The sequence below is a fragment of the Pogona vitticeps genome, chromosome 5, assembly GCF_051106095.1.
Source record: "Pogona vitticeps strain Pit_001003342236 chromosome 5, PviZW2.1, whole genome shotgun sequence".
Lineage (NCBI taxonomy): Eukaryota > Metazoa > Chordata > Lepidosauria > Squamata > Agamidae > Pogona > Pogona vitticeps.
Window position 1 is genome coordinate 194780813 of NC_135787.1, and position 23019 is coordinate 194803831.

The 23019-nt window shown below is 49.8% G+C and overlaps 1 protein-coding gene across 7 annotated transcripts in view; it reads left to right on the forward strand.

The window, feature by feature from the left end:
• Positions 1-21087, forward strand: part of CCDC136 (coiled-coil domain containing 136) — a 41733-nt gene extending 20646 nt beyond the window's left edge. For 2 of the 7 annotated variants that reach the window (XM_073002419.2, XM_073002422.2), the window contains exons 4-9: positions 990-1367; positions 2824-2941; positions 3451-3724; positions 8238-8372; positions 13420-13563; positions 19376-21087. In XM_073002419.2, coding sequence (XP_072858520.2) covers positions 990-1367; positions 2824-2941; positions 3451-3724; positions 8238-8372; positions 13420-13563; positions 19376-19483 — 1157 coding nt within the window. In that variant the 3' untranslated portion in view covers positions 19484-21087. Of the gene's footprint in view, positions 1-989; positions 1368-2823; positions 2942-3450; positions 3725-8237; positions 8373-13419; positions 13564-16420; positions 16535-19375 lie in introns of all 7 variants that reach the window. The other 5 variants (XM_073002420.2, XM_078376544.1, XM_073002421.2 and 2 more) reach the window with 5 other exon arrangements.
• The last annotated feature ends 1932 nt before the right edge of the window (positions 21088-23019 follow it).

Sequence of the window (23019 nt, forward strand, 5' to 3'; positions counted from 1 at the left end):
CACCACCTCCCCCTGAGGTCATGGGTTCCATCATCATACCGCTCTAACAGTTAAGAAGTTTTTCCTAATATTCAACCGAAATCTGGTTTCCTGTCACTTGAGCCCATTGTTCCATGTCCTGCACTTGGGGATGATGGAGAACAGATTCTGGCCCCCTCCTGTGTAGGACTACTTTTCAAGTATTTGAAAAATGCTATCATGTATTTAGGGGGTGGGAGAGGTGTAGAAAAGAGATGCAGCATTGGGTTAATGTTTAGCTTGGAATAGGGTTAAATATGAGGATGTGCGATAGCGATGCTTAAAATCGGTGTAGAGAGACGCGGAAGCTTTTTCTCCTCTCTCAGAGTCCTAGAACCTGGTGGGGTCATCCACTGAAGCCTAATGAGGGAAGGTTTGATAACGAGGGGGAAAAAAGGAGCCCGTCATCACATGGCTCATGGAGTTAAATCGGAGTTTGCTTCCATGGCATGTAGTGACGAGGGCCACCAACCTTAACAAGTTTAGGGTTAGACACATTCATGGTCTCCAGTGGCTACTCGTCATGATGGCCAAGATCAGAGATGACATGACTTTGAGCCCCACTTCCTAGGGGGAAAGAGCAGAAGGGAACCATGGTGCTGAGGTCTGACGGACGGGCTTCTCTTAGGCACCTGGTTGGCGTGGGAAGAAATGTGTGGCCAGGCAGGGCAGGCCACTGGTCTGGTCCACCCTGGCTCTTCTCACATTCTTATGGCTGTCTTTCATCACATTTGTTTCCCCAACATTTGGACCTCAGGGGGTATACTACTTCTGGACACGGAGGTTCCACTTCTCTTGATCGCTCCTGAATTTCCGGCCGTTCAGTCTCCTGGGGTGATCCATCCTGCACGTTTGGTCTCCCTGACTTGTCCGAACCGGAGCGGTGGCGTCTCCGCTGTCGGTGCGAGTGATTTTTTTTTTTGTAAAAAGGCCTTCTCTTTCCCTGTCCTGTCGCTCTCGCCCCCTTCCAGCTCAGATGCGCTCTCTGAAGGACGAGTTCGATTCCGTGCAAGAAGTGAAGAATGTGGAGCTGGAGCGTCTCGAGCGCCAACTGCAGGAAGCCCACGAGGAGATCCGTGGCTTGCACCTCGATGCCGAAGAAGCCGCGGCCGTGCACGAGAACGAGATCGCCGGCCTGCAGGAAGAGCTTTGCCGGCTGAAAGCGGAGCTCGAGCGGGTGCTGGTGGACCGCCAGGAGTACGACATGGAGCTCACCGCTCTGCGGGCGGAGATCGCGATGAAGAAGGGACCAGGCACGGGGGACAGCCCGCCGTCTCCAGAGAGGCCAGTTATGCCACCCTTTGAGGAGCAGCTTTCCAGCGCTTCTGATGAAGTGACCAGGCTCCAAGGTAAGTCGGGGGCTTTTTTATACTATGGGTGAAATTCTTTTAGATCTCAGATCGATTGATAGCCTTCCCAAAGGGACAATGATGGCATGGAACAAAAGCGCCCATCGTCCTTGGCCAGCACGTGCCCATGGCCTGGGTTTTGAGCCTGAGGTGTCAACAGTCCTTCTCTCGGGAGACTCTGACACCTCCTTTCTTTCCCAATTGCCAAAAATATAGCTGTGTTAGGCTGTTGCAGCCAAAGTGAAGGCATCTGGGAGATGAATGGAGAAAGTTGGTTTACAAAAACTTGTTGCACGATGAGCGTGTCGGTCTCTCAGGGTGTCACCAGGCTCTTTGATAAGGCTCTTGTCGCTCGTGAAGAGAGTTTGTGGTTTCCCCGAAAAGCGTCGTCCTCCGTCTGGTAGATTCCAGTCCCTATCCTCCAGATTTGGGTTGATAGTTTGCATCAGCTGAAGCCGGCGATGCCAGCGTGGCCAGTTCTTGGGAATCATGCTTGAAACAGCCTCTCAAATGATACAGCTTGAGAGAGAAGCTAAGAACAGGAATTTTGTCTGGCCTTTTTCATTCCTCTGATCCATAATTCTGTAGGTCGGAGACAGGGAATATCTTTGTACTGCAAATCCATCACAGTCATCGTCATAGAACTGGAGGCTATGGGTCCCTTCCAGCCCCAGAACTCGGCTAACCAGCTAACCCACGGCTGTTTGGGTTTGCGGGAGGCTCTCCCTGCTGACCCACAAGGTGGTTTGGGTCCCCCCTCCCATGTAGCACGCCACAACAGCCAGGATTTGTGGAGTCGGAAGCCTGAAGGTGGACTGTGGCACTTTATCTGTGGCTTTGCTCCAAAAGGCACGGTGGGTTATGGTGCGTCTCTCCCCACCACCACTAATGGCGTTGTTTTTCTCCTGGCTTTTTGGTGAGGAAACACCATGTGGGTATGGCACACATGACAACGTCTGCACGTAGAGCCAGCCAGCCCCTGGTGCCACCTCTTGCAGAATTTTTCATTTTTTGGTAAATTCCTCTACCTGTGGAGCAGAAGTGCAGGGATTTGCAGAGCAGAATAGGTTCAAGTTCCCCAAATTAGTCCACCCCCTTTTTCTCATTAACTGGCACGTACGGTCTGAATCACTCACTCCGAGACATTAATCGTAGAAAGAACAGAAACCATTTTCTTTACTTACCGTTGTGAGTGGATCAAAGAGCAAACCAACCAACATGGCTGCTTTCAGCGACAAACTTCAGCAGACTAAAGAGAGGGAAAGAGATGCAGAGCGCAGAGGCGGGGCTTTCTTTGAATCCAGAGGTTGGGAGGGAACGATTGGTTTGTGCTGGATAGATTGATAGTCACCTTTGCCAACCAAACACCCCCAACATTATCTGGACATAGGTTCAGAGACTCCTCTGGCTCTCGGGGAAAGGCGCTGCATTTCATCCATACTTGTCTGCTTTTCAGAGGCGCTCCAGACTCTCAGAGATCAGTACGACGACCTCATTGAGGAGTACCAGATCTTGCAGGAGAGCAACAAGATCATGGTCCATCAGCTGGAGAAACTTGAGGCCTTAAAGTACAAGTGAGTCTCAGCGTTTGGGCCTTGGGGGTTGGCGGGGTTAGGTTCTCATGGGCTTGTTCCATGGGCTGGAAGAAAACAGAAGCCTTTTGGGCAAGAGAGAAGGGCTTCCAGAAGCGTGCTGAGAGAACATTCTTCACAGGTGCACATTTTTGTATATGTGTGTGGGGAGGGCCTTCTCTGTCATTGCTCCAAAACTGTGGAACTCCATGCCACTGGAGGCTAACTTGGCCCCATCTCTTCCGACAGGCTTTCCCTTAATGACGGGCTGCCTGAGTGGAGTTTTTTCCTCAAATCGATTTCTGTGCCTTCGTGCTTTGAATGTGTTTTTGGGGTTGCTTTCCTTTACTGTCTTTTCGTACGGTCCCTGTCTGATCCTTTTTCAGTATTTGCACGTTCACGGGGGAACTAGCCTTGCCTCTCTTGTTCTCCTTTGCCCACACCTGACGCGCACCTCTCTTGCGACACGCCTCTCCTGTCCCTCAACCATTTCCCATCCTTCTCCCTCTCAGTGAGTCTCCCCCTGACAGATCCAGAAGCAAGTCGAACGACTCGCCCTTCACGGACTCCGAGCTGGTGGGCAGCGCAGACCGCCGTTTCTCCATCGGCCGGCGGAACACCCTCCGCTCGGGCGGCAGCATCACCTTCAAGTCCGTGGAGGTGGTGGGCATGGCGAGCGAGTACGACGAGGACGAGAGGATGGAGAGGGTGGAGGAAGGGAGCGAACACGAACTGGAGTACCAGCTGAGGATGGAGGAAGAGAAGGTGGAGATGGTGCAGGCTCAGGTACGGAGGCCGGGGCTGGGTGGGTGGCGCTCAGGCGCTCACAGTCCCCTTGCCCCCCGGGGGCCCAGGCGTTCGCGGCACGACAAACACCCGCTTTCTTACAACTGTCTTCCTCCCAGAAATAACCTGGAAAGGTCATTTTGTTAGGGCTTCAGGGGAATTTTGACAGGAGGAGCAGCAGAATGGTGAAGAATGTGGGCTGTAAAGCACCATGGCCGGGATTCAAATCTTGGTTGTTATTTATAGAGCTAGATGGAAGTTCGTTCGTTCGTTCGTTCGTTCGTTCGTTCCTTCCTTCCTTCCTTCCTTCCTTCCTTCCTTCCTTCCTTCCTTCCTTCCTTCCATTCATCATGAGCTCCTTCCTTCCTTCGTTTGTTTGTTTGTTCCTTCATTTGCTTGTTTGTTCATTCGTTCATTCGTTCGTTCGTTCCTTCCTTCTTCCCTCCCTCCCTCCCTCCCTCCCTCCTTCCTTCCTTCCTTCCTTCCTTCCTTCCTTCCTTCCTTCCTTCCTTCCTTCCTTCCTTCCTTCCTTCCTTCCTTCAAGTTCTGGGATTTGTAGTCCAAGTACGGGGACAGACTTGAAGGCCTTAAAGGAGGTCACGCATAAAAGAGAGAAAAGGAGGGAAAGGACAGCAGCGGTAATTAGTAAGACGAATGTGTTCAAGGGAAGTTTTTATTTTATATTTAAAAACAAAGCTGAAATATTCTCACAGTATACTTCAACTTTTCCCAGATAACAGTAATTCATCAGGATGCACAACAGGGGTACAGAAATGGCACTATTGTTCAACACAGTGATAAATTCGACGTATAACATACACTTATTCATAACCTATACATGCCTTCATGAGACTCAGAATGGGCTCTGTCCAACTAAGTTTTAAACCGACAGTCCGCTAATGAGCTTCGGGCTGCTTCAGGTCTCACCTCGACCCTGTCCATTCCGTTAGTTTTTTTCCCCAAACAAATTTTGGTGCTTCTCTTTTCTGCTGGAACTAAGCGACAACGCCACTGCCATCGAGCACTATAGCAAAATATTGCTGAAACCATGACAACTTATCCCAATACATGCTCCATATTCTTAATTCTGAATGTCCTTCCACTAATCCCTATGAATGACTGCATCGGAAGGGGAAAGTTGTAGTTTATTATGAGAATATTTCAGCGTTGGTTTCGTGGTCATTTCAGAATCCGCAGCTCCTTTCTGAAAGGGAAGTAAGTAGGTGAGAAGAGAAAGGGGTCAGGAGATAACACTAAGAGATGCGCCTCATCTCGTAGGTGAAGCCGGGGTTGCAAGACGGCAGGGAGGAGGAGGAGCGAGCGAGCGAGCGAGCGAGCAAGAGAGTGTCAGGTCACGTGAAGGAGAGGAAAGACATTCACGCCTGTCCTTCTTTACAGGAGCAGAGTTTGGAAAAGTTTCTTTGCTAGAACACAACTCCCGGAATACCCAAACCAACACGGGCCCAGTAACTTTTCCAAGGTCTCAAACAAGTGGTTCTCTGCCCACTTTGGGGGAAGAACCTTGCGGTGGTCTGCAGTTGTAACTGTGCAGGTTGCTGGGGGGGGGAGGGAAATCTGTATGTGAAGGGCCTCCAGGGTTAGAAAAAATGCTACCTCAAAGACATTTCTGGTCCTTGTTGAAAGCAAAGTGTCGATGAGAATATCTGGTGCCCAAACGAATCAAGGTAACTTTCCTAAAGTTTCTTGGCAGATGTGGCCCAGATGTGAAGCTCCCCCTTGAGAACGGATTTGAAAAGTGCACCGACCGTTGGCTCTTAGAAAGGGCTGCTTGGCGACCTCTGGGTGCCAGCTTTGGCCTGGAAAGGGGAGTGTGGATCACGTCCCCTGGAAAAGGCTCGCCCTTTTCTCTCTCTCCCGCTGCCTTCGCACTCGGAACCTGACACCCTTTTTGTCGTTTGAGTGGGCGGAGCTGGGCTGCACGACAACCAGACGGCCAACCCAAGAGGTGCCTGGTCCTCGAGGATTCGTTTCCCGAAGGACAAAACATGTTTCAAAAAGCAAACCCCCAGGTTTGCAGTCTTCCGTCCAACTGTGGGTTGTGGCCCGTTTGGTGTTTATTTTTGTTCTGTTCTGCGACTGGAGAAGTTCCTGTCTTGGAATACAACCCCCAGGATCCCCCAGCCAGCAGGGCCTACGGGAAAAGAAAGACCTCTTCCAAGGTCCGGTCCTCTGTAGAGTCCCTCCCGTGATTAGGCTCTTGCTTTAAAACCAAGGTCATCGTTCAAGGGTTGAGTGGCATCCAAGATGTTGATGTTGCCCAGGAATGGACAGGAGAGGCGTCTTGGTGGTGGGATGGCTTCACTGTGAAGAGAGGGAGTTTTTATGAGGTGTTAAGAGACACCCTGCAGAAGGAGGCAGGCGGGATCTCCACCGCAGAGATTTCCTACAGCAGGAAATCGTGGGGTGTCAGTGGTGGACCTAATTTTCAGTTTGCAGCAGTCCAGAGAGAGGAGAGCAGATGGGAGAAGAAGTCAGAGAGAGAGTGTTTGTGTGTGTGTGTGTGTTGGGAAGGAGAGTTTATAAAAATATGTAGGAAAGAGAAAAGCCAGAGCATGCAAAGTTAGTTTTTAAAAGTGATCCATTTGAAAAGTTGTCGCTAGTGGTCAGCAGTGTTGGAGCACTAAATTTTTCATTACATGCTTTTTACATTCCTGTTACTATCTACCGGTATCTATCTTACTGGTATCTGTCTACTGGTATCTACCGGTATCTATCTATCTATCTATCTATCTATCTATCTATCTATCTATCTATCTATCTATCTATCTATCTATCTATCTATCTATCTATCTATCTATCTATCTATCTATCTATCTATCTATCTATCTATCTATCTACCTATCTACCTACCTACCTACCTACCTACCTACCTACCTACCTACCTACCTACCTACCTACCTACCTACCTACCTACCTACCTACCTACCTACCTACCTACCTACCTACCTACCGGTATCTATCTATCTATCTATCTATCTGTCTATCTATCTATCTATCTATCTATCTATCTATCTATCTATCTATCTATCTATCTATCTATCTATCTATCTATCATCTATCTATCTATCTATCTATCTATCTATCTATCTATCTATCTATCTATCTATCTATCTATCTATCTATCTATCATCTATCTATCTATCTATCTATCTATCTATCTATCTATCTATCTATCTATCTATCTATCTATCTATCTATCTATCTATCTATCTATCTATCTATTTAATTTAATTTAATTTAATTTAATTTAATTTAATTTAATTTAATTTATGGTGCCTTTCTCCCTATAGGGGACTTTACAAAACCCTTAGGCATAAAAAATGTGCAAAAATTCCTCTCAAAATGTTTCTGACACTGTCCTTAAAACACCCTTGAAAATAATCCTTGAAAACCAGTAGAAAACCTTCCTTGCTCAGTCTGGAAGGTCCGGTCAGTTTGTTCCTGTCGGTCACCTTGCTTTTGAAATGAAACTCCACTGGACCCCCCACATCAAAAAAGTGTAAGTGGTTCCTGATCATGGTTTTTTCTAAGGGCTGAGCAAAGTAGAGGAGGGATCCGGCCCCCAGGATGAGCACAAACGGTGAGCCACGGGGCAGGGGCCTTCGAGATGGAGTGAAGTGGTTTGAGGAGGGGAGGGAAGGGTGGCCAGGCAGGAGAGCCAGGCAGGGGTCAGCGGACGGCATCACAGGACTGAGAAGGATGGTCTCTCTTGCAGCAAACGGGAGGAAGCAGCAGGTATTCACGTGGCCAAGAGGTGAGCAGGGCTTTGTAGCTGCATACGGAAGTGGCACTTTGTGGGTGGGAGGGAAGGAAGACAAACAGGGAGACGTTGAGGTTGAGAGCAGTGGCAACTCTTGTCCACCTTGGTGGACGGGAAGCCAGATTTAGGCAGAATATCAGGAAAAACCTTCCTAACTGTGAGAGCAGTACGACAACGGAACCCAATATCCTCAAGGGGAGGCAGTGGGCTTTCCAACGCTGGAGGTGTTGAAGAGAAATTTAGACAACCCCCTGGCAGATCGGCTTGGATGTGGATTCCTGCCTTGAGCCAGGAGGTTGGACTGGATGGCCTTACGGGAACCCCTTCCCAACTCAACTAGTCTATGATTCTGTGGTTGCTTGGGAGGGAGGGGACAGGTGGAGCCTGGTGGGCTCAAGAGTGGGCTGATTGGGGGAGCTCTACTGAAAAGAAGCAATGCATTCAGGAATTTTTTTAAAAAAGGTAAAACACGACTTAGCAAAGATGACAGAGCTAAGGGGAAAATTTGGTTTTATATTTAAACACAGAGAGTGGGAGAGAGGGTGAAAGCAGCAAGTAAGAGAGGGAAGCAGGTGAGAAGAGAAAGGGGTCTGGAGAGGGGAGGCCGGTGGGAAGGAGAAGGTCCCCCAGGTTGGTCTGCTGCATATCAGAAGGGATCAGCTAAGGGGTATCTATGATCATAATCATCCACCCCGGTGCGTAATGACTGTCTGTGGCTTCTTGCCCTGCCAGAGCGAACAAACCCAGGACAGCCTGGATGAGGAGGAGAGCCAGCAGCCTCTCGGCCCCACCGCCGACGGGGGCGCTGGGCTGGAGGAGCGACAGGCGGCAGACTCTGCAAGAGGAAGGGAGAGAAAGGCCAGTGAGGTACGACGAGTAGATAGGTGCATCTCGTAGGGGAAGCAGGGGCTGCAAAACGGCAAGGAGGAGAAGGAAGGAGCGAGCAAGCGAGTGGGTGTTAACACAGCTCCCAGAATCCCCACCTGGGGATGTTTCCCCCATCGCCATTCTAGAGAAAACGTTGACCAGAAGGCCCAGTTGTCTGAACTAGCCTAGGCAACGTTCCTTTGAGGTCCTTTTGTGGGGGTTATAATGGCGAACCTCACAGCTTTAGGTCTCCGGCTGCGGAGCCAGAAGTTGGGAGTTCGATTCCCACCCCCTCACCCCCATCCTCGGGCCTCCCGGACAGCGGCTGGACCGTATCATCCACAGGGGGTCCCTTCCAGCCCTGCAGGTCTAAGATAGTGATTGTTATTACATTATGAATCCCGCTCAAAACTCTTTTCTAGCTCGTGGTGCAGAAGTGAAAGGGCGAATAGGAAGACAAAGGCTGGGTGATCGCTCTGTGAGACCATCAACCCCCGATCTACGGAATGGTGCTGGTCCGTGGCCTGAGCCAGACCGGGCTGCGAAGATAGACCTCCCGCTCCCCAGCTGCTTTGCGCATGTACAGCGTCGGTGTGAGCGCTGCCCCACCTCTTGACGCATGCACCCAAGTGCCTTAGCACCCGTGCAAAGGGGTGGGCAGGGGCACGCAAGGGTATGCAGGTGCCCCTGCATATGCGCCAAAGGGTGAGGGAGCGCTCACACCGGCACTGGCACGTGGGCGGGCACTCCCCCACCGCTTGACGCATGCGCCTGAGAGCGTACGCGCGCACACCTGCAGGGGGGCTGCCTTCCTTGGAGGCTCAGCTGGTCCGCAACCCCAAAAAGGTTGGGGACCACTGTGTTAGACCCCTAAAAAGAGGCACCCATAAGCTAGCTGTCAACTGCACGCCGGTCTTCATCAGGCGGGGCTCCCAAGAGCTGGAGGTGATGGAGATGAAATCTGAACATTCGGAAAATCATGGTCCAAGGAGTTGGCTGGGGTTCTCTGCTTAAATCAAGTTTCAGAATGGGCATTGGGGGTGGGGGCGGCAGCTTGCAACCTTGGGTCCCAAGTGTAGGTTTCAGATGCTTTGCTTCTGCGGGTGTGGACGGGAGTGTCTCTCCCGATCTTGCTGAATGAAAAGCAAAACTGGAATACACAGTTCCTTTTTTGGCCAGGGACAGAAGCCTGCAGAAACGTTCACAAATTCTGTGTCAGAAAGCATTGGGGTGAAATTGAGTTTGCACGGTAGGTAGTCCATTTGCAGCCCCATTAAAATTCTTCCCTACAGACTGGAGGGAGATGTTATGTGACCCTGCTTCTGATGGTATTCCAGTCTCCTATTCAGACTCTCTTCCCTGGTCCAATATAATCCTTTTTCTCCTGCAGCGTTCCCAGCCTCATGACGACCCATGCCAGGTGGAGAGTTCGCTTATGCAGTGGTTTTAAATGGTCTGATAAAGGCATCAGATCCCCACCCACTTACCTTTGGATTCTGTAGGGGGACCACACCAGCTTTTTCTCCTTTTTTTTTTTTTTTGGTACAGTGGGGTCTTGACTTGAGAACTTAATCCGTATTGGAAGGCGGTTCTCAAGTCAAAAAGTTCTCAGGTCAAATCTGCATTTCCCATAGGAATGCATTGAAAACCATTTAATCCGTATCTGCTCTTTTCCGTCCATAGAAACTAATGGGAAGCTGCTATTCAGCCTTCGACCACTAGAGGGGGATATTTTGTTTCTTTTTTTCTTAGGTCAAGAAAGGTTCAGGGAAGGCAGGGAAAATACAGTCCAGGCAGTCCAGTACCAGGCAGTCTGAAGACTGTCTCCCAATCCACTCTCTAAACGCTGGGAGGAGTGAGGAAGCAGACAGACACCCTTTTCACTGGCCAACCGTTAACTGAAAGTTCACATTTTGCACTTTCCCTGCCTCCCACGTGGTTTTTTTTCAGTTCTTAACTCAAATCTAAGTACGTAAGTCAAGTCAATATTTTCCTATGAGAGTGGTTCTTAAGTCAAAATGTTCTTAACTCAAGCCGTTCTTAAGTCAAGACCCCACTGTACTTCTAGAACGTAGCAAAGTATTGGCCAGAATACCCAACACCCAAACGAATCAAGGCAACTTTCCTAAAGTTTCTTGGCAGATGTGGCCCAGATGTGAAGCTCCCCCCTGAGAACGGATTTGAAAAGTGCACCGACCGTTGGCTCTTAGAAAGGGCTTCTTGGCGACCTCTGGGTGCCAGCTTTGGCCTGGAAAGGGGAGTGTGGATCACGTCCCCTGGAAAAGGCACGCCCTTTTCTCTCTCTCCCGCTACCTTTGCACTCGGAACAGGGCTGTGTGTAAGCCTGGCACCCTTTTTGTCATTTGAGTGAGTGGAGCTGTGCTGCACGGCAGCCAGACAGCCAACTCAAGAGGTGCCGACAAAACATGTTTCAAAAATCAAGCCCCCAGGTTTGCAGTCTTCCGTCCAACCGCAGGTTGTGGCCCATTTGGTGTTTATTTTTGGCCTGTTCTGAGACTGGAGAATACAACCCCTGGAATCCCCCAGCCACCATAGTGTTGGGAGTTCGTGTTCCAGACACGGAATTCCCCCCCCCGGGCCTGGTTGATTCCCCTCTTCCTCCAGTTTATATAGTTCCAGATAAGGTAGTAAAAGCAGGAGGCTGACCAGATTCCCATGAGTGCAACTTTCACAATTGCACAAAGTTGGAGAAACGCCCGAGACCTTTTGTTAAAAAAAAAAACATTATGAATAAAAATTGGCAGATAGCTTTGATGGGAAAATCATCAGGTCAGAAAATATAGATGGGAAAGAGAAATATGTACAATTTAAGGAATGGAAGCAAATTGGAATATATAGAATTAATGACTTATTCGAATCAGGGGAACCACTTACTATCAGGCAAATAGAAGAGAAAACAAAGCAAATAAAAAGCAATTGGCTACAAATAAAACAAATAAGAAGTTTCGCTACTCATTTACAACAAAAAACTGGCCTTCTAAGAACATTAACTGAATTTGAACAATATTGTATACAAAAAGATAAAAATAAAAAGAGAGGACTAACTTCACTAATATATAAAAACATTATTGAGAAAGAATATGGAAAAGGTGGAGGATCTAAAACAGTCTGGGAAACAAATTTAAATATTAATATACCTGAAGAAATTTGGACAGGAATCTGGAAAAAATATCCATATAAATCTATTTCAGCAAGTGCAAAACAAATGGTTCTAAAGGTAGTGCATTGATGGCATTTATGCTCTACAAAACTACATAGAATTAATAAAGACATATCTGATAAATGCTGGAGGAACTGCGGACAAAAGGGAACTCTGGAACATATGTGGATCTCTTGCCCCAAAATAGAAACTTTTTGGCTGGAGGTAATTAAATGGATAGAAACATTGACTAATCAAAAAATAGAGATTAATGAAACATTATTGTTATTTTCACTATTCACAGGGGGAAATGAGAAACTACAATATAAAGAATTAGTTGCAAATCTCATAGGCACCGCAAGATCCGAAATAGCTAAAAATTGGAAAAAAGCCCAAGATCTCTCACTGCAAGCATTCACAAGTAGAATATGGCATACATTGCTGATGGAAAAAATGACTAATAAAGTTAGAGTACATAGAGGAGAAATAAGCCATAGTAAATTCACGGAAAATTGGAAGCTGTTATTAAAATATGCCGATAAAAGAGACTTGGATTGTTGGTCAATATTTCTTTAAAAGGTGATGGGAAAGGTATATATGTGATTTGGAGAAATGTGGGGAATAGTTTTGCATTTAATATGTGTAATATGGTTGATTGTCTTTTCATTCTGTGGAAATAAAAAAAAGATCGTAAAAAAATTAAAAAAGAAAAAAGAAAATATAGATGCGAAATAAAACATGATAAATTTATGAAAACCTGGCTGGCAACCTTTATTAACGTATAGTACTAAGTCAAGCAAGGAGGAATATGTTATAGGAAATAATTTTGACTGTTGGTTTGTAATATTTTAGGAGAATGAATTTACCATGTTTTTCGCTCCATAAGACGCACCTGACGATAAGACACATCTAACTGTGGAGCGAAAAATACGGTACATCAAAGGCAAAAAGGCAGGGGAAAAGGACGGGAGATTGGAATTTCCTATCCTTCCCCCCTGCCTTTTTGCCTTCACGGCAGTGGGGTACCCCCAGGAGGTCTCCAAGGGCTTCCTCCAAGCCATCGGAGACCTCCTGGGGGTCCCGCACCGCTGCAATCCAGCCCTGAGGAGGTCTCCAAGGGCTTTACATCGGAGGGAGTCCTTGCAGAAGTATATTCGCTCCATAAGACGCACACACTTTTCACCCCACTTTTTTGGGGGGGAAGTGCATCTTATGGAGCGAAAAGTACGGTAAGTGTGTTAGGATGTAAAACTACTAGGTGTATAGATGATTATAAGGTGGTAAAATGTAGCATAAGAAAGGTGATTGTATTGTATTATAACTTTAAGTTGTTCTTATGTCATGGGATACATGGGTGATAAATAACATGAGAATATTTAAATGCACTTTGCAAGCATTGGTTTTTAATGTAATACTTGTTTAATTCTTTTTAAAATCTTTGTATGCCTACTGGTTTTTTTTTTTTTTTTTTTTTTTTTTTTTTTTTTTTTTTTTTGCTTCTTCCTATTACCTTTTTAACAATGTAAGCTGCCTCGGGTTCTTTTTAAAGGTGGGATGCAGATATTTTTAATTAAATAAATTATAAAATAATAGTAAAAAATTAAATTAAAAAAGCAAAAAAAAAAAGAGATAGAGAGTGGGTTTCTGGATATAGCTGGCGAGTTGCATCTCATTTGTGAAGGTGGAAGAGACTCCGGTCTCCTTCCCTTGCCTGGGGTCATCCAGAGCCATTGGACTACAATGCCCATCAACTCTGCAGCCGTAGTGATGGGCCTTGTAGTTTCAAGGACGGGAGGGCGGCCATGGTCCCGTGGAGGCCTAGAGAGGTGGCGTTCTCCCTCATGCTTACCACCTGTGTCCTTCTTCCTCTCCCCACTGCCCTCCCAGTGTGATGAAGCCCGGCACCACCTGCGAGCACTGGAGAGCAAGTGCCAGCTCAGCCAGACCGAGTGGGAGCGGCTGCACGAGGAGCTGCGTCTGTGCAAGGAGGAGATCGAGCGGCTCAACGGCACCATCCCCATTGGTGGACGGGTAATCCCGAGGCGCAGAGGGGGCCCCTGGGGCGGGAACAGGGGTTGGTAGCTCCCCAGGAAGCGAGGGGCTTGAAGGTGGGGAGCTACAAACGCTCGCTTCCAAAGACCAAACCTGGCGCTCCTTGAAAGAGGCATAAGATTTAAGGTTCACAAGCTTTCTCCAGATGCATGGAGTCCGTCTTCCGTCTCGTGGAGGTGTTTTTCTTTTGTTTGCTATTGCTTCTCTGTCTCCCTCCATCCACTGAAAGTACACTCCCCCCCCAGTGTCTGCAGCCCACTAAAGCTTTATGCCGCATAAAACCTGTCGGTCTTTCGCAGGCCGCGAGGGTGACTGGTGCCTTCGCTGGGACAGACAACCAGCTCGCCCCAGCGGCTCCCGGGCAAATGACTTCACTTAATGGAGTCGCTCGGAAAGCAGCCGCCAGATGTCCTTCCGGGCCACCGGGCAGAAGGTTAGGGTTGAAGGGCTTCTTTCAGCTCCGTGCCATCATTGCCTGGGTAGACGTAGTGGCAGGGGGGCTGCCCGGGATAAAAATGTTGGAGAGGGAGGCAAACCATGGGTCCTAAAGTGAGCTGGTGCCCAATCCATGTGGCATCACTGGAGGGAGCGCATGGCACATGACTCTGTGCGGACCATTAATCCAAGGAGATGTTGGGAGCAAACCTTGGAGAATCAACTTTTGGACAACACTTTTCAACTGTTTTAACCCTTTTCGCTTCTTAGTTCTACATTTATGGTCGTAGGTCTGTTTATTTTATCATGTTGTGAACCGCCCAAAGTAGTGCATTTCACTAATGGGGTGGTATTTGAATCAGATTGAATCAATGGATAAACTCACCTCCCAGAATCCTCCAGCCAGCACAGGGGATTATGGGAGTGGTTGTTCCAAAAAACTACTATTCCAAACCTTGGCGGGCATAAACCACTCAGTACTGTGAGGGCAGGGCTGACTTCGCTTGCCAGTTTGCCGAGAGGGGCACCCTGGTCCTTCGCCTCGAAACATATTTTTGCCCCCACAAACAGATCATCCCGCTGGATGGATGGCTTCACAATCATGTTGGCCCTGCGCAGCGCCAGAGTGTCCCTCATGTCGCCTGACACACCAATCTATGCACTGGGCACAGTTAAATGTTTCATACATGTTGCTTGCAAAAGGAATAATTAATTTACGGCATTTCTTGACACTCTTTGGGTGGCTTTAAAAGAAGATTAGGCAAATTAATGAGAAAGAAGAGTCCCGTCAGTGCTTAATAGTTCAGATGGTGCTATAGAACCTCCCTGTTCAGGATCAGTCTATTTCCAAATTCCAGATGCTGGGAAGAGCAATAGGAAGAGAAGGCTCTTGCTTTGGAGCCCCACGTCTAGATTTGGGCCTTAGGCTGGATCAAATTGCTGGCCGATTCCCTCTATACATAAAACAATTCCTCTGTACTTTAAAAAAAGGCAGTTGCCTTTAATGTGCAGAATATTATTAGTAAAGGTAAAGGTTCCCCTTGACATTTTTAGTCCAATCATGTCTGACTCTGGGGTGCTGTGCTCATTCCATTTTCAAGCCGTAGAGCCAGCGCTTGTCCGAAGATAGTTTCCGTTGTCACATGGCCAGCGTGACCAGGGAATGCTGTTTTACCTTCCCACCAAGGGGGTACCTATTTATTTACTAGCATTTACATGCTTTCGAACTGCTAGGTTGGCGGGAGCTGAGACAAGCGATGGGAGCTCCCTCCGTCACGTGGATTCAATCTTACAACTGTTGGTCTTCTGACCTTGCAGCCCAGAGGCTTCTGCGGTTTAGCCTGCAGCATCACCATCTCCAGCTTTTAGAAAGCAATGGGTTTTCCTTTCATACGTGAACAACCAAGTATGCTTTTTAATGCAACTGGATTAAAAATGGGAAGGGCCAGATAATAGTGGTTTCAAGACCTTGCTCTCAAGTTTGCCCCAGACCCTTCGCCCACTTCTGCTTCCTTTCACGTCTTTATTAATCCGGCCCTTTCTAGAAGAGTCCCGATCATTGCTTTGTAGAAGGACGTCAGTTTCTGTTCCGGCCAAACATGTCTCCGTGTAGATTTCTAGGCAAGGAAACCCTGCACAGAAAGATTGGGGAATGAACTTGGTTGGACTACAGCACCCAGAATCCCCTGGCGAGCACATGCTTGGGCCGGTGGGGGAAGCTGGGAGTTGTAGTCCCAAACAGTAAACTTGCCTTGGCTCCGTCCACAAAGACGGAGTGCTGGCTGCTCGGTCCCTGCGCTCTCCCTCTCGTGGCCAGGAGAGGAACTGGAAGCCGGACTGAAACGGCAGAGCGGACTGAAACGAGACAGTTCTGGAAGCTCCCAGGAAAACTTGGAAAAGGGACGATTCCTCTGGTCCGGTGGGGAGGTGTGTGGCCCGAGCTGGACCTCCCGGGGTACCCAGCAGAATCGAGGATCGCGCTGGTCTGGGAGTAGTTGCACAGAGGTCACTGCGCGCGGCAGCCACTTCTCCAAAACGGACCCCCTTGTGTCTTCCGAGTCGAACGTTGGAAGGGGCCCGACGGAGTCCCGAGTGCCGTTGCTTCCTCCTCCTTCGGCTCCTTCCCAGACCCACAGTTTCTGTGGCCCGAGAGTCCTGACGAGCAGGCTGGAAATGGGGTCTCGGCCGTTCCGGGGTCAGAAGGTCCGAGAGCCCCTTCTTCTTCTTCTCGGGTCTGGTTGGTGCTCACTGAGAGACCCTCCGTCCGGTCTAACCTCTCTCTTTTCTCTCCTCCCCTGCCTTGGCTCATCTCCCCTCCGTGGTGTCCGTGGCCTCCCCTCCACCCTCCTCCATCCCACGCTCTTCCCCCCTCCACCCGCCCTGCCTTCCCCAACCCCCCCAGGTTGCACATGCCCCCGACCCCCCTGTGATCTCACTCCCTCTCATAGGTCTGGTTGTCATAGTGGCTCTGCTCTGGTGCTGGTGGGCCGAGACCTCTTCCTAAGAGTCCGACCAGGTATTGGTATCTCCGTCTCCGGCTGGGCTGCACGCTTCGCTTGGGCCACCCGCATGCCGGACCGTCTTCCTCCCTTCTCCTCGATTTCTGTGGCTTTCTGTCTGCCCTCCACCACCACCACCACTCCCCCCCCGCACACCCCCAGCCGTCACTTCCTCCCCTCCCCTCCTCCTCCTCCGACTCTTCCACTCTCTCGCCCCCCCCATCTCCTCTGCGGGAAGGGGATGTGAGCCGTTCACGGAGGCTGTGGCCGTCGGTGGCTCGTGGCCACGGTGGCTGCGTGTCACCTGCGGCATCAGAGGCCGTGTACCTCTGGATCCCACGTGCCGGAGAAGGTGGGGTGGAAAATGCAGTTATGGGCCACTGGTCGGCCGCTGGTTGAACAGACGGCTGGACTACGGAGGCCTTGGGTCTGACCCCGGGTGACTGCTCTCTCTTCCTTTTTCCTCTTCTTGTGTTCTCTAACCTCAACTGTTTCCTTCCTGAAAGAATCCCCTCTAAACAGTTTATTTTTGTTGCGTTTTATTTTGATTGCTTTTTCCGATTGGTAAGGGACCCAAGTCATCAATTACAACAACGTACTGCAATTAAAAACACAATATGATACATGTTTGATAAAGTAAACACAATTAAACCCACCAATTAAAAACAGTTGAAAATACACTCGGTTTTGCGTGTGCAGAAGCCGTATCCAAGCCCATTAAAGTGTTTTCGTCCTGCCTGTCGGGTTTATGCAGAGGAAGCCGGATAAGGGAGGCAGGGTTAAATTAAAAAAAAAACTGGGGCCACATTAAGGCAGCCCCCTTTTTCCCCATTCAAACCAGTGGGACCAACGTCATGGGTACTTGGTACCGTTGGGTTTGCTTTTTTTTTTTTTTTTGTCAACCCTAAATTTAATTGATGCGGTCTGGACCCAGTGGCCTATGGAAGAATATCTATTTTGTTCCAAAAGAAATGTTGTTCATGCGTTTATTTAAAAGGAATGTACTTTTTTTTTTAAAAAAATGTACAGTTTCCCACCTGGTAAGCAGAAAGGAAACATTTGCTGTTGGACTGGGTTTAATTTATTTAACAAATGCCTTGCGTTTGTATTGTATTTTATATACTGTTTCGACTTTCTGTTTTAGCTGTGTAGAGAGAGCGGTGTACAAATAGATTGCGCTAATGGATTATGTGCTTGTATCCACCAGGGTTAGCCCACTGCTGTCTCTCCAGATGTTCTTGGACTCCAGTTTCCATCATTCCCAGTAGCCTGGCAAGTGGTGAGGGGTGATGGGAGTTGTAGTCCAGCAGCATTTGGAAATCAAATTTATTTATTATTATTATTTTAGTCTATAACGTAATCTTTCCTGGTCACACACCCCAGCTGAGTGACTATCCAGCATGTCTTTCTTGTTTTGTGTATCTGTTCTTTCTTTCTTTCTTCTTTACACTTATATCCTGCCTTGTCTCCAAGAAGCTCAAAGCGGCGTACACATTTCCTCCCACAACGACCCTGTGAGGCAGACTTGGGGGAAATTCCTTTCCTCACTGTCCCCGGGTCTTGCTATTTTCTTTCGTCAGAACCTTTGAATTCTATCACAGAAGTAGAATGATCGCCTGGGGACTGTTCTTCATGCCATGCACTTAAATGGCCCTTACTGTGGCTCAATTAAGTGCAATGCACTCTGAGTGAAGCAAAAGCCCAGGAACAGGCTGGATTGCCCCAGAGGTTGTATGAATGGTTGTGCGAGGATCCTTGGAACTTCACAGAACTTTTCATTATGGGTATCCTGTAGGCAGATGAGCACCTTGTGTTATTAACTAACCGTACAGATGTCATTAGAGACATCAAGATTTCTTTGTGTTTACGGAAAACATTATTTCTGCGACCAGACTGATATAAATAGTTGTGCAGATGTACCCAAATGATTATTTTTTTCTTGCTTGCACCTTGTGTATATGTGTGTGTGTGTGTGTGTGTGTTGGTTAGCTGCTGGATTACTCAGTGGTTAAGGTCTCTGGCTACAGAGCCAGAAGCTGGGAGTTCAGATCTCCGCTGGGCCTCCCTGAGAGGGGCAGGACTCGGTGATCCAGTGGGTCCCTTCCAGCCCCACATTTCCTAGATGATAATGATGATGAAGATTCTGCAAGACCTTCCATTATTCTTGCTGCAGCAGACTAGCATGGCTGTGGAAAGGCAAAAAGATCGCCTCCCTGTAGTAAGCTAGAAGAGTTCTGTCAGCTTCACATACATTATCCCAAAGGGCCTTTAAATCAGTCCTGCAAGGTAGACCGTTTGTGCCGGCTGGGGAGTCGAACCGGAGCGAAGGGGACTTACAGGAGGCCTTCGGATGAGTTGGTGGTGCGTGCCGTAGATTTACATGCTGGAGGCCTTGGTTTCAACATCACCTCCTGCCAGAAGGACGAGGCTGTGCTGGTCTCCAAGCCACGCCGCAGAGTATGGCTGAGGACTCAGTTTCCCCGGCCACGGGGGCCACTCCTGCCCACCACGTCTTCCACAGGGGAAGGAGGGAGGTCCAGGGAGGGCGTCCGCATTTAGTTGAGCTTGAACCCTGGGTTTGCAGCGTTCCCCCCCAGTTTTCTCCCTGCGGGAGGAGTCTTCTGCTTTCCTCCGAGCTGATTAGAGATTTATAGGTGTGTGTGTAAGACAGAGAGAGAGAGAGACAGGCAGATGCCACCATCTGACTCAGTGCTGAGAAGAGCTGTGATCGAGGAAGGCACTTCAGTGGCCCTTGGCGTGGTTCAGTCAACTCCAATGCATGGAAGGGGGTGGGCGAGAGACGGGGTCAGCAAGCGCCTCCACTGACCCCTGTTCTGTCCCTCTTTCCTTCCACGCAGATTCCAGCCGGCGGGATGAAGCCCTTTGCCCTGTTTGCAGTGGTGGCGGGGGGCATGATCCTGTACCCCTGCCTGAAGAGGGGCACCAGCAGCTGGATGAAGACTTGAGGGGAAGCCCCCTTCCTGCCTCCCCCACCCCCAGCAAAGAGGACCACACTGGCCACGTCCCCGTTCCCCACCACCATCACCATTCTGCACCTATGAGAACCGAACACCCTCTCTTCTCTACCCGCCCGATTGCGGACATCTGTCCGGAGCCGAAAAGGCCACCGTCTACAGACCTGGCCCTCTTGATCCTTGAGGAGAGCCAGTGGATCCCATTACAGTCCTATCAGGTTAGACACTGCCACCCTTCCCTTGTCTTCTTCCGCAGAACCGTTGCGGTCGTTTTCCCCTCCCTCCCTCCTGCCTGCCCTGCTGTTTGCACCGAGCCCGATGCTGAGAAGGCACGGGGTCGGCTCCGAATTTGGTGAGGGCGGCCTTTGAGTCTCGCCACCGGGCTTCCCACCTTGACCTGCCCGCCGCCCCTCTCCATCCTTGAGCCGATCCCCTGTCCCGCTCTTCCGGTAGCCCCAATCCCCCACCCTATCCCAAACTGGGAGAATTGGGAGCGAGCAGCTGGCAGAGGGGGACAGAGGCTGGAAGGGCCCTTCCCCAAACCATGAGGAGCAGGCCTTCGTCGCCTCGGCCGGTCCTCTTTCCCCGGGTCCCCTCTTTGGAGCCCTTCCTTGCCGCCCCCCTGCCCCCCCCGGAGCCATCCGAAAAGGGCCAGCGTGAGCAATAAAGGATGCCCAGCAGAACAGCCCCCTTGGGTTCCCGACCCGTCCTTGCCGTCCAGGGATCCTTTCCCTGCGGGATCTCGGAGGCCGAGCCAAAGAACGAAGCCGGACATCCGAGAGGAGAGCTATTCTGCGGGGCTGCGACAGAGCATGTTCTCCTTATCAATATGAACACCTGTTTAACACTGTGAACGAGGGCAGGCCAGCGAATCTGGGAGCTCCCGCGTGGCCTGCACCGACCTGCGTCTGTGTCTTCTCTGCCCAGAGATTTCTTCCATATCCCGGGGAGACGGCGGCCTGTTCCACCCCCTGGAATCTATGCATCTCACCTTCAAGCCATCGCTCCCCTTGCTCACCTTTTCTGTGGGGTGGGTGTGTCCCCTTTCTTTGCCTCCCCATTCCATTCTAGTCCAGGGAACACGTTCAGCATTTCTGTGTTGTCGTTGCTGTTTTGGGGCTGGCCCAACCAAGACAGGAAGGGGGGTGCGTGCGTGCAGCGGTGGGGGTCGGGTGGGGGTGGAGAGAGGTTCCAGGAAGATCTGTTTGCCCCCCCACGCACCCACCCAGGGCCATCCAGCGTCCTTTTCAGCAGGTCACCTCCCACCCACCCAGTACAGCCGCCGGTGGGGAAGCCGTGGTGTTTGGCCAGTGGCCGAGCTCTCCGGGCATGAGATTGTTCTTGCTTGGCGCGATTTGGGCGATCTCCCGCGTCTGGGCGTGGCACCCCACTGGCACCCCATCCCGTGTCTCGTTCCTTCACCTCGGCTCTCTCTCTTTTTTCCATCTGGGGAAGGGTGAGGGTCGCCAGAAAGAAGCGGAAAAACTCCCCAGAGACACTCTGTGGATCTTTCTCTTTGTTCTATGTTGTAACTCAGTAAAAAGAAAGAAAGAAATCTTTTTAAATAAACAGGATTTGAGTCTGTTCTATCCTCATTTTTATGGTTTTGCCTTGTCGAGGAATCTTCTTGAGTTCAGATTTGCGATCGGGGAGCTTTCATTTTCTCCTTGTAATGCAGATTTTAGAACCGGAGCCACAAATGTAAGGCACGTCAGCAGAAAGACCTCAATCAATGGGTTGTCCCAGCTAGACGAAAACCATGGAATCCATGGGAATTACCAAAGGGCTCCCTTCTCGTTCAGTGGCCAGGAAATCCTTCTGGTGATTGATGCTTACACAAGCGAAACTGTGTTGATACGGGTGGTGAATTACCACTCATCGGAGAGAGGCGGGTGGCCTTCTGGGACCCAACCCCTGCCAGGCACACACCCAGGGAGGCTGCCATCATCACCCCTTTAATCAGAGACAATTTGCCACCGACACTTACGCTCTTTCCCTTAGGCTGAAGTAAATTGCCCACAGGATTCTGGCCAAGCTGTTAATTCAGCGGCTGTACTGTCTTACAGCTCCTACTGGCCCTGACCTGAGCCGTCAGGAGGGTGCTTTTGTTTTTTGGGTGGGGCGAGGCGAGGGAAGGGCCGCCCTGCAGCCGAAGCAGATTCTCTGAAAGGGGTGTGTGGGTTGTGTTGAGAAGGGGGGGGGGAGAGGACTGGAGCGAAGGCTGAGTCTTCTTAGCGTGAGTCACCTGTCTCTTAATTTCTGCCCTGCCACGGAAGGCAGGAGGAATGGGATGGGTTCAGCCCAGGCCCTTGGGCTGCTGGAGCAGACCGAGCAAAGCCCTGAGCAAAGCCCCCCTCGGGAGAAGAAGGGGAAGGGGCCGGCGTGTTTCTGGCCGGGCGGAGGAGCCAATGTCTGCCTGGAGCACAGGGTGTTCTCTGGGGGCCGGGGCGGCACATGCCGTCTCTGATTCACATGCCTTCTTCCGAGGCCAGGTGCCCGGGGACAGAACCTCATCGGCTATATAGAGCCCAGAGGACAGGGAGGCAGGCTGTGGGCCAACGGACCGGATTGCTCTGGAGCGCTTGTGCGTTGGGGGCAAGAGGGGAGACGGGGCAGTCAGACAAAAGCGCCCGCAAGCCAGCTTCCCTTTGGGGCCGGAAACCAGCCATGCCGGACTGGAGCCATGAAGCAGGGAGTTACAAAGTGCGACCACACAGGCTTAGAGGTGGCCTTTTGGGAGCCACTTGTGCCGGCTGGTGTGAAATATTTTCTGACAATCACATGACACAGGGGAAATAGAAATCTCTAGCCCCCCCCCTCCAATCTGTGCCCTGGAGATTTTTGTTCCAGCAAGCAGGGGCTACTCTTTAGGGGAGGCGGGGCTGGAGCAAACTCTGGATGGATGGATGGGTCCCTTTGGTTGCAGAGTTTTGAATTTCTGGCAGAATTCCCTTTTTTTAGGCAGTAGAGGTACAGAGGCTCATAGAGGAGAATAGCTACAAGTTCCTCAGATGGTCCACCCCTTTCTCATTAACTGGCACTTAAAGTCTCAGTGGCTGCCTCTGAGCCATTTGTAAGAGAAAGAATTTAAAAAATCCCTTTACTTATAATTATGTGAAATTACAGACTTGTCGATGCTGCTTTCTTTACAACGCTCATACTTAGTGACCAACTGACAAGGTCAACAGCAAACAAACAACTGTCTCCAACAGATGAAAGAGAGAGAAGGAAACACTCAGCAGAGAGGCAGAGCTCTCTTCAAAATCAGAGGCTGGAAGGAATAGTTGGCTGGTTTTGGAGAGATAATCACCCCACCCCAGAAAAGTTCCTCCTAGTCACTAAAACTACCGGCAGCATGCGAGATTGCAAATAAAACTCCGGTGGCTGTAATAGATCTCTCCCTGTCAAGTGAGCGTCCTAAAACCCTGTCCTTCCAAACTCCTTTCGGAGATCCTTTCGAAAATGGAATGGCTTCCCATTTCGCTTTGGTTCGGCTGCAAATTCTACGCTTGTGTGAATCGTGGGAA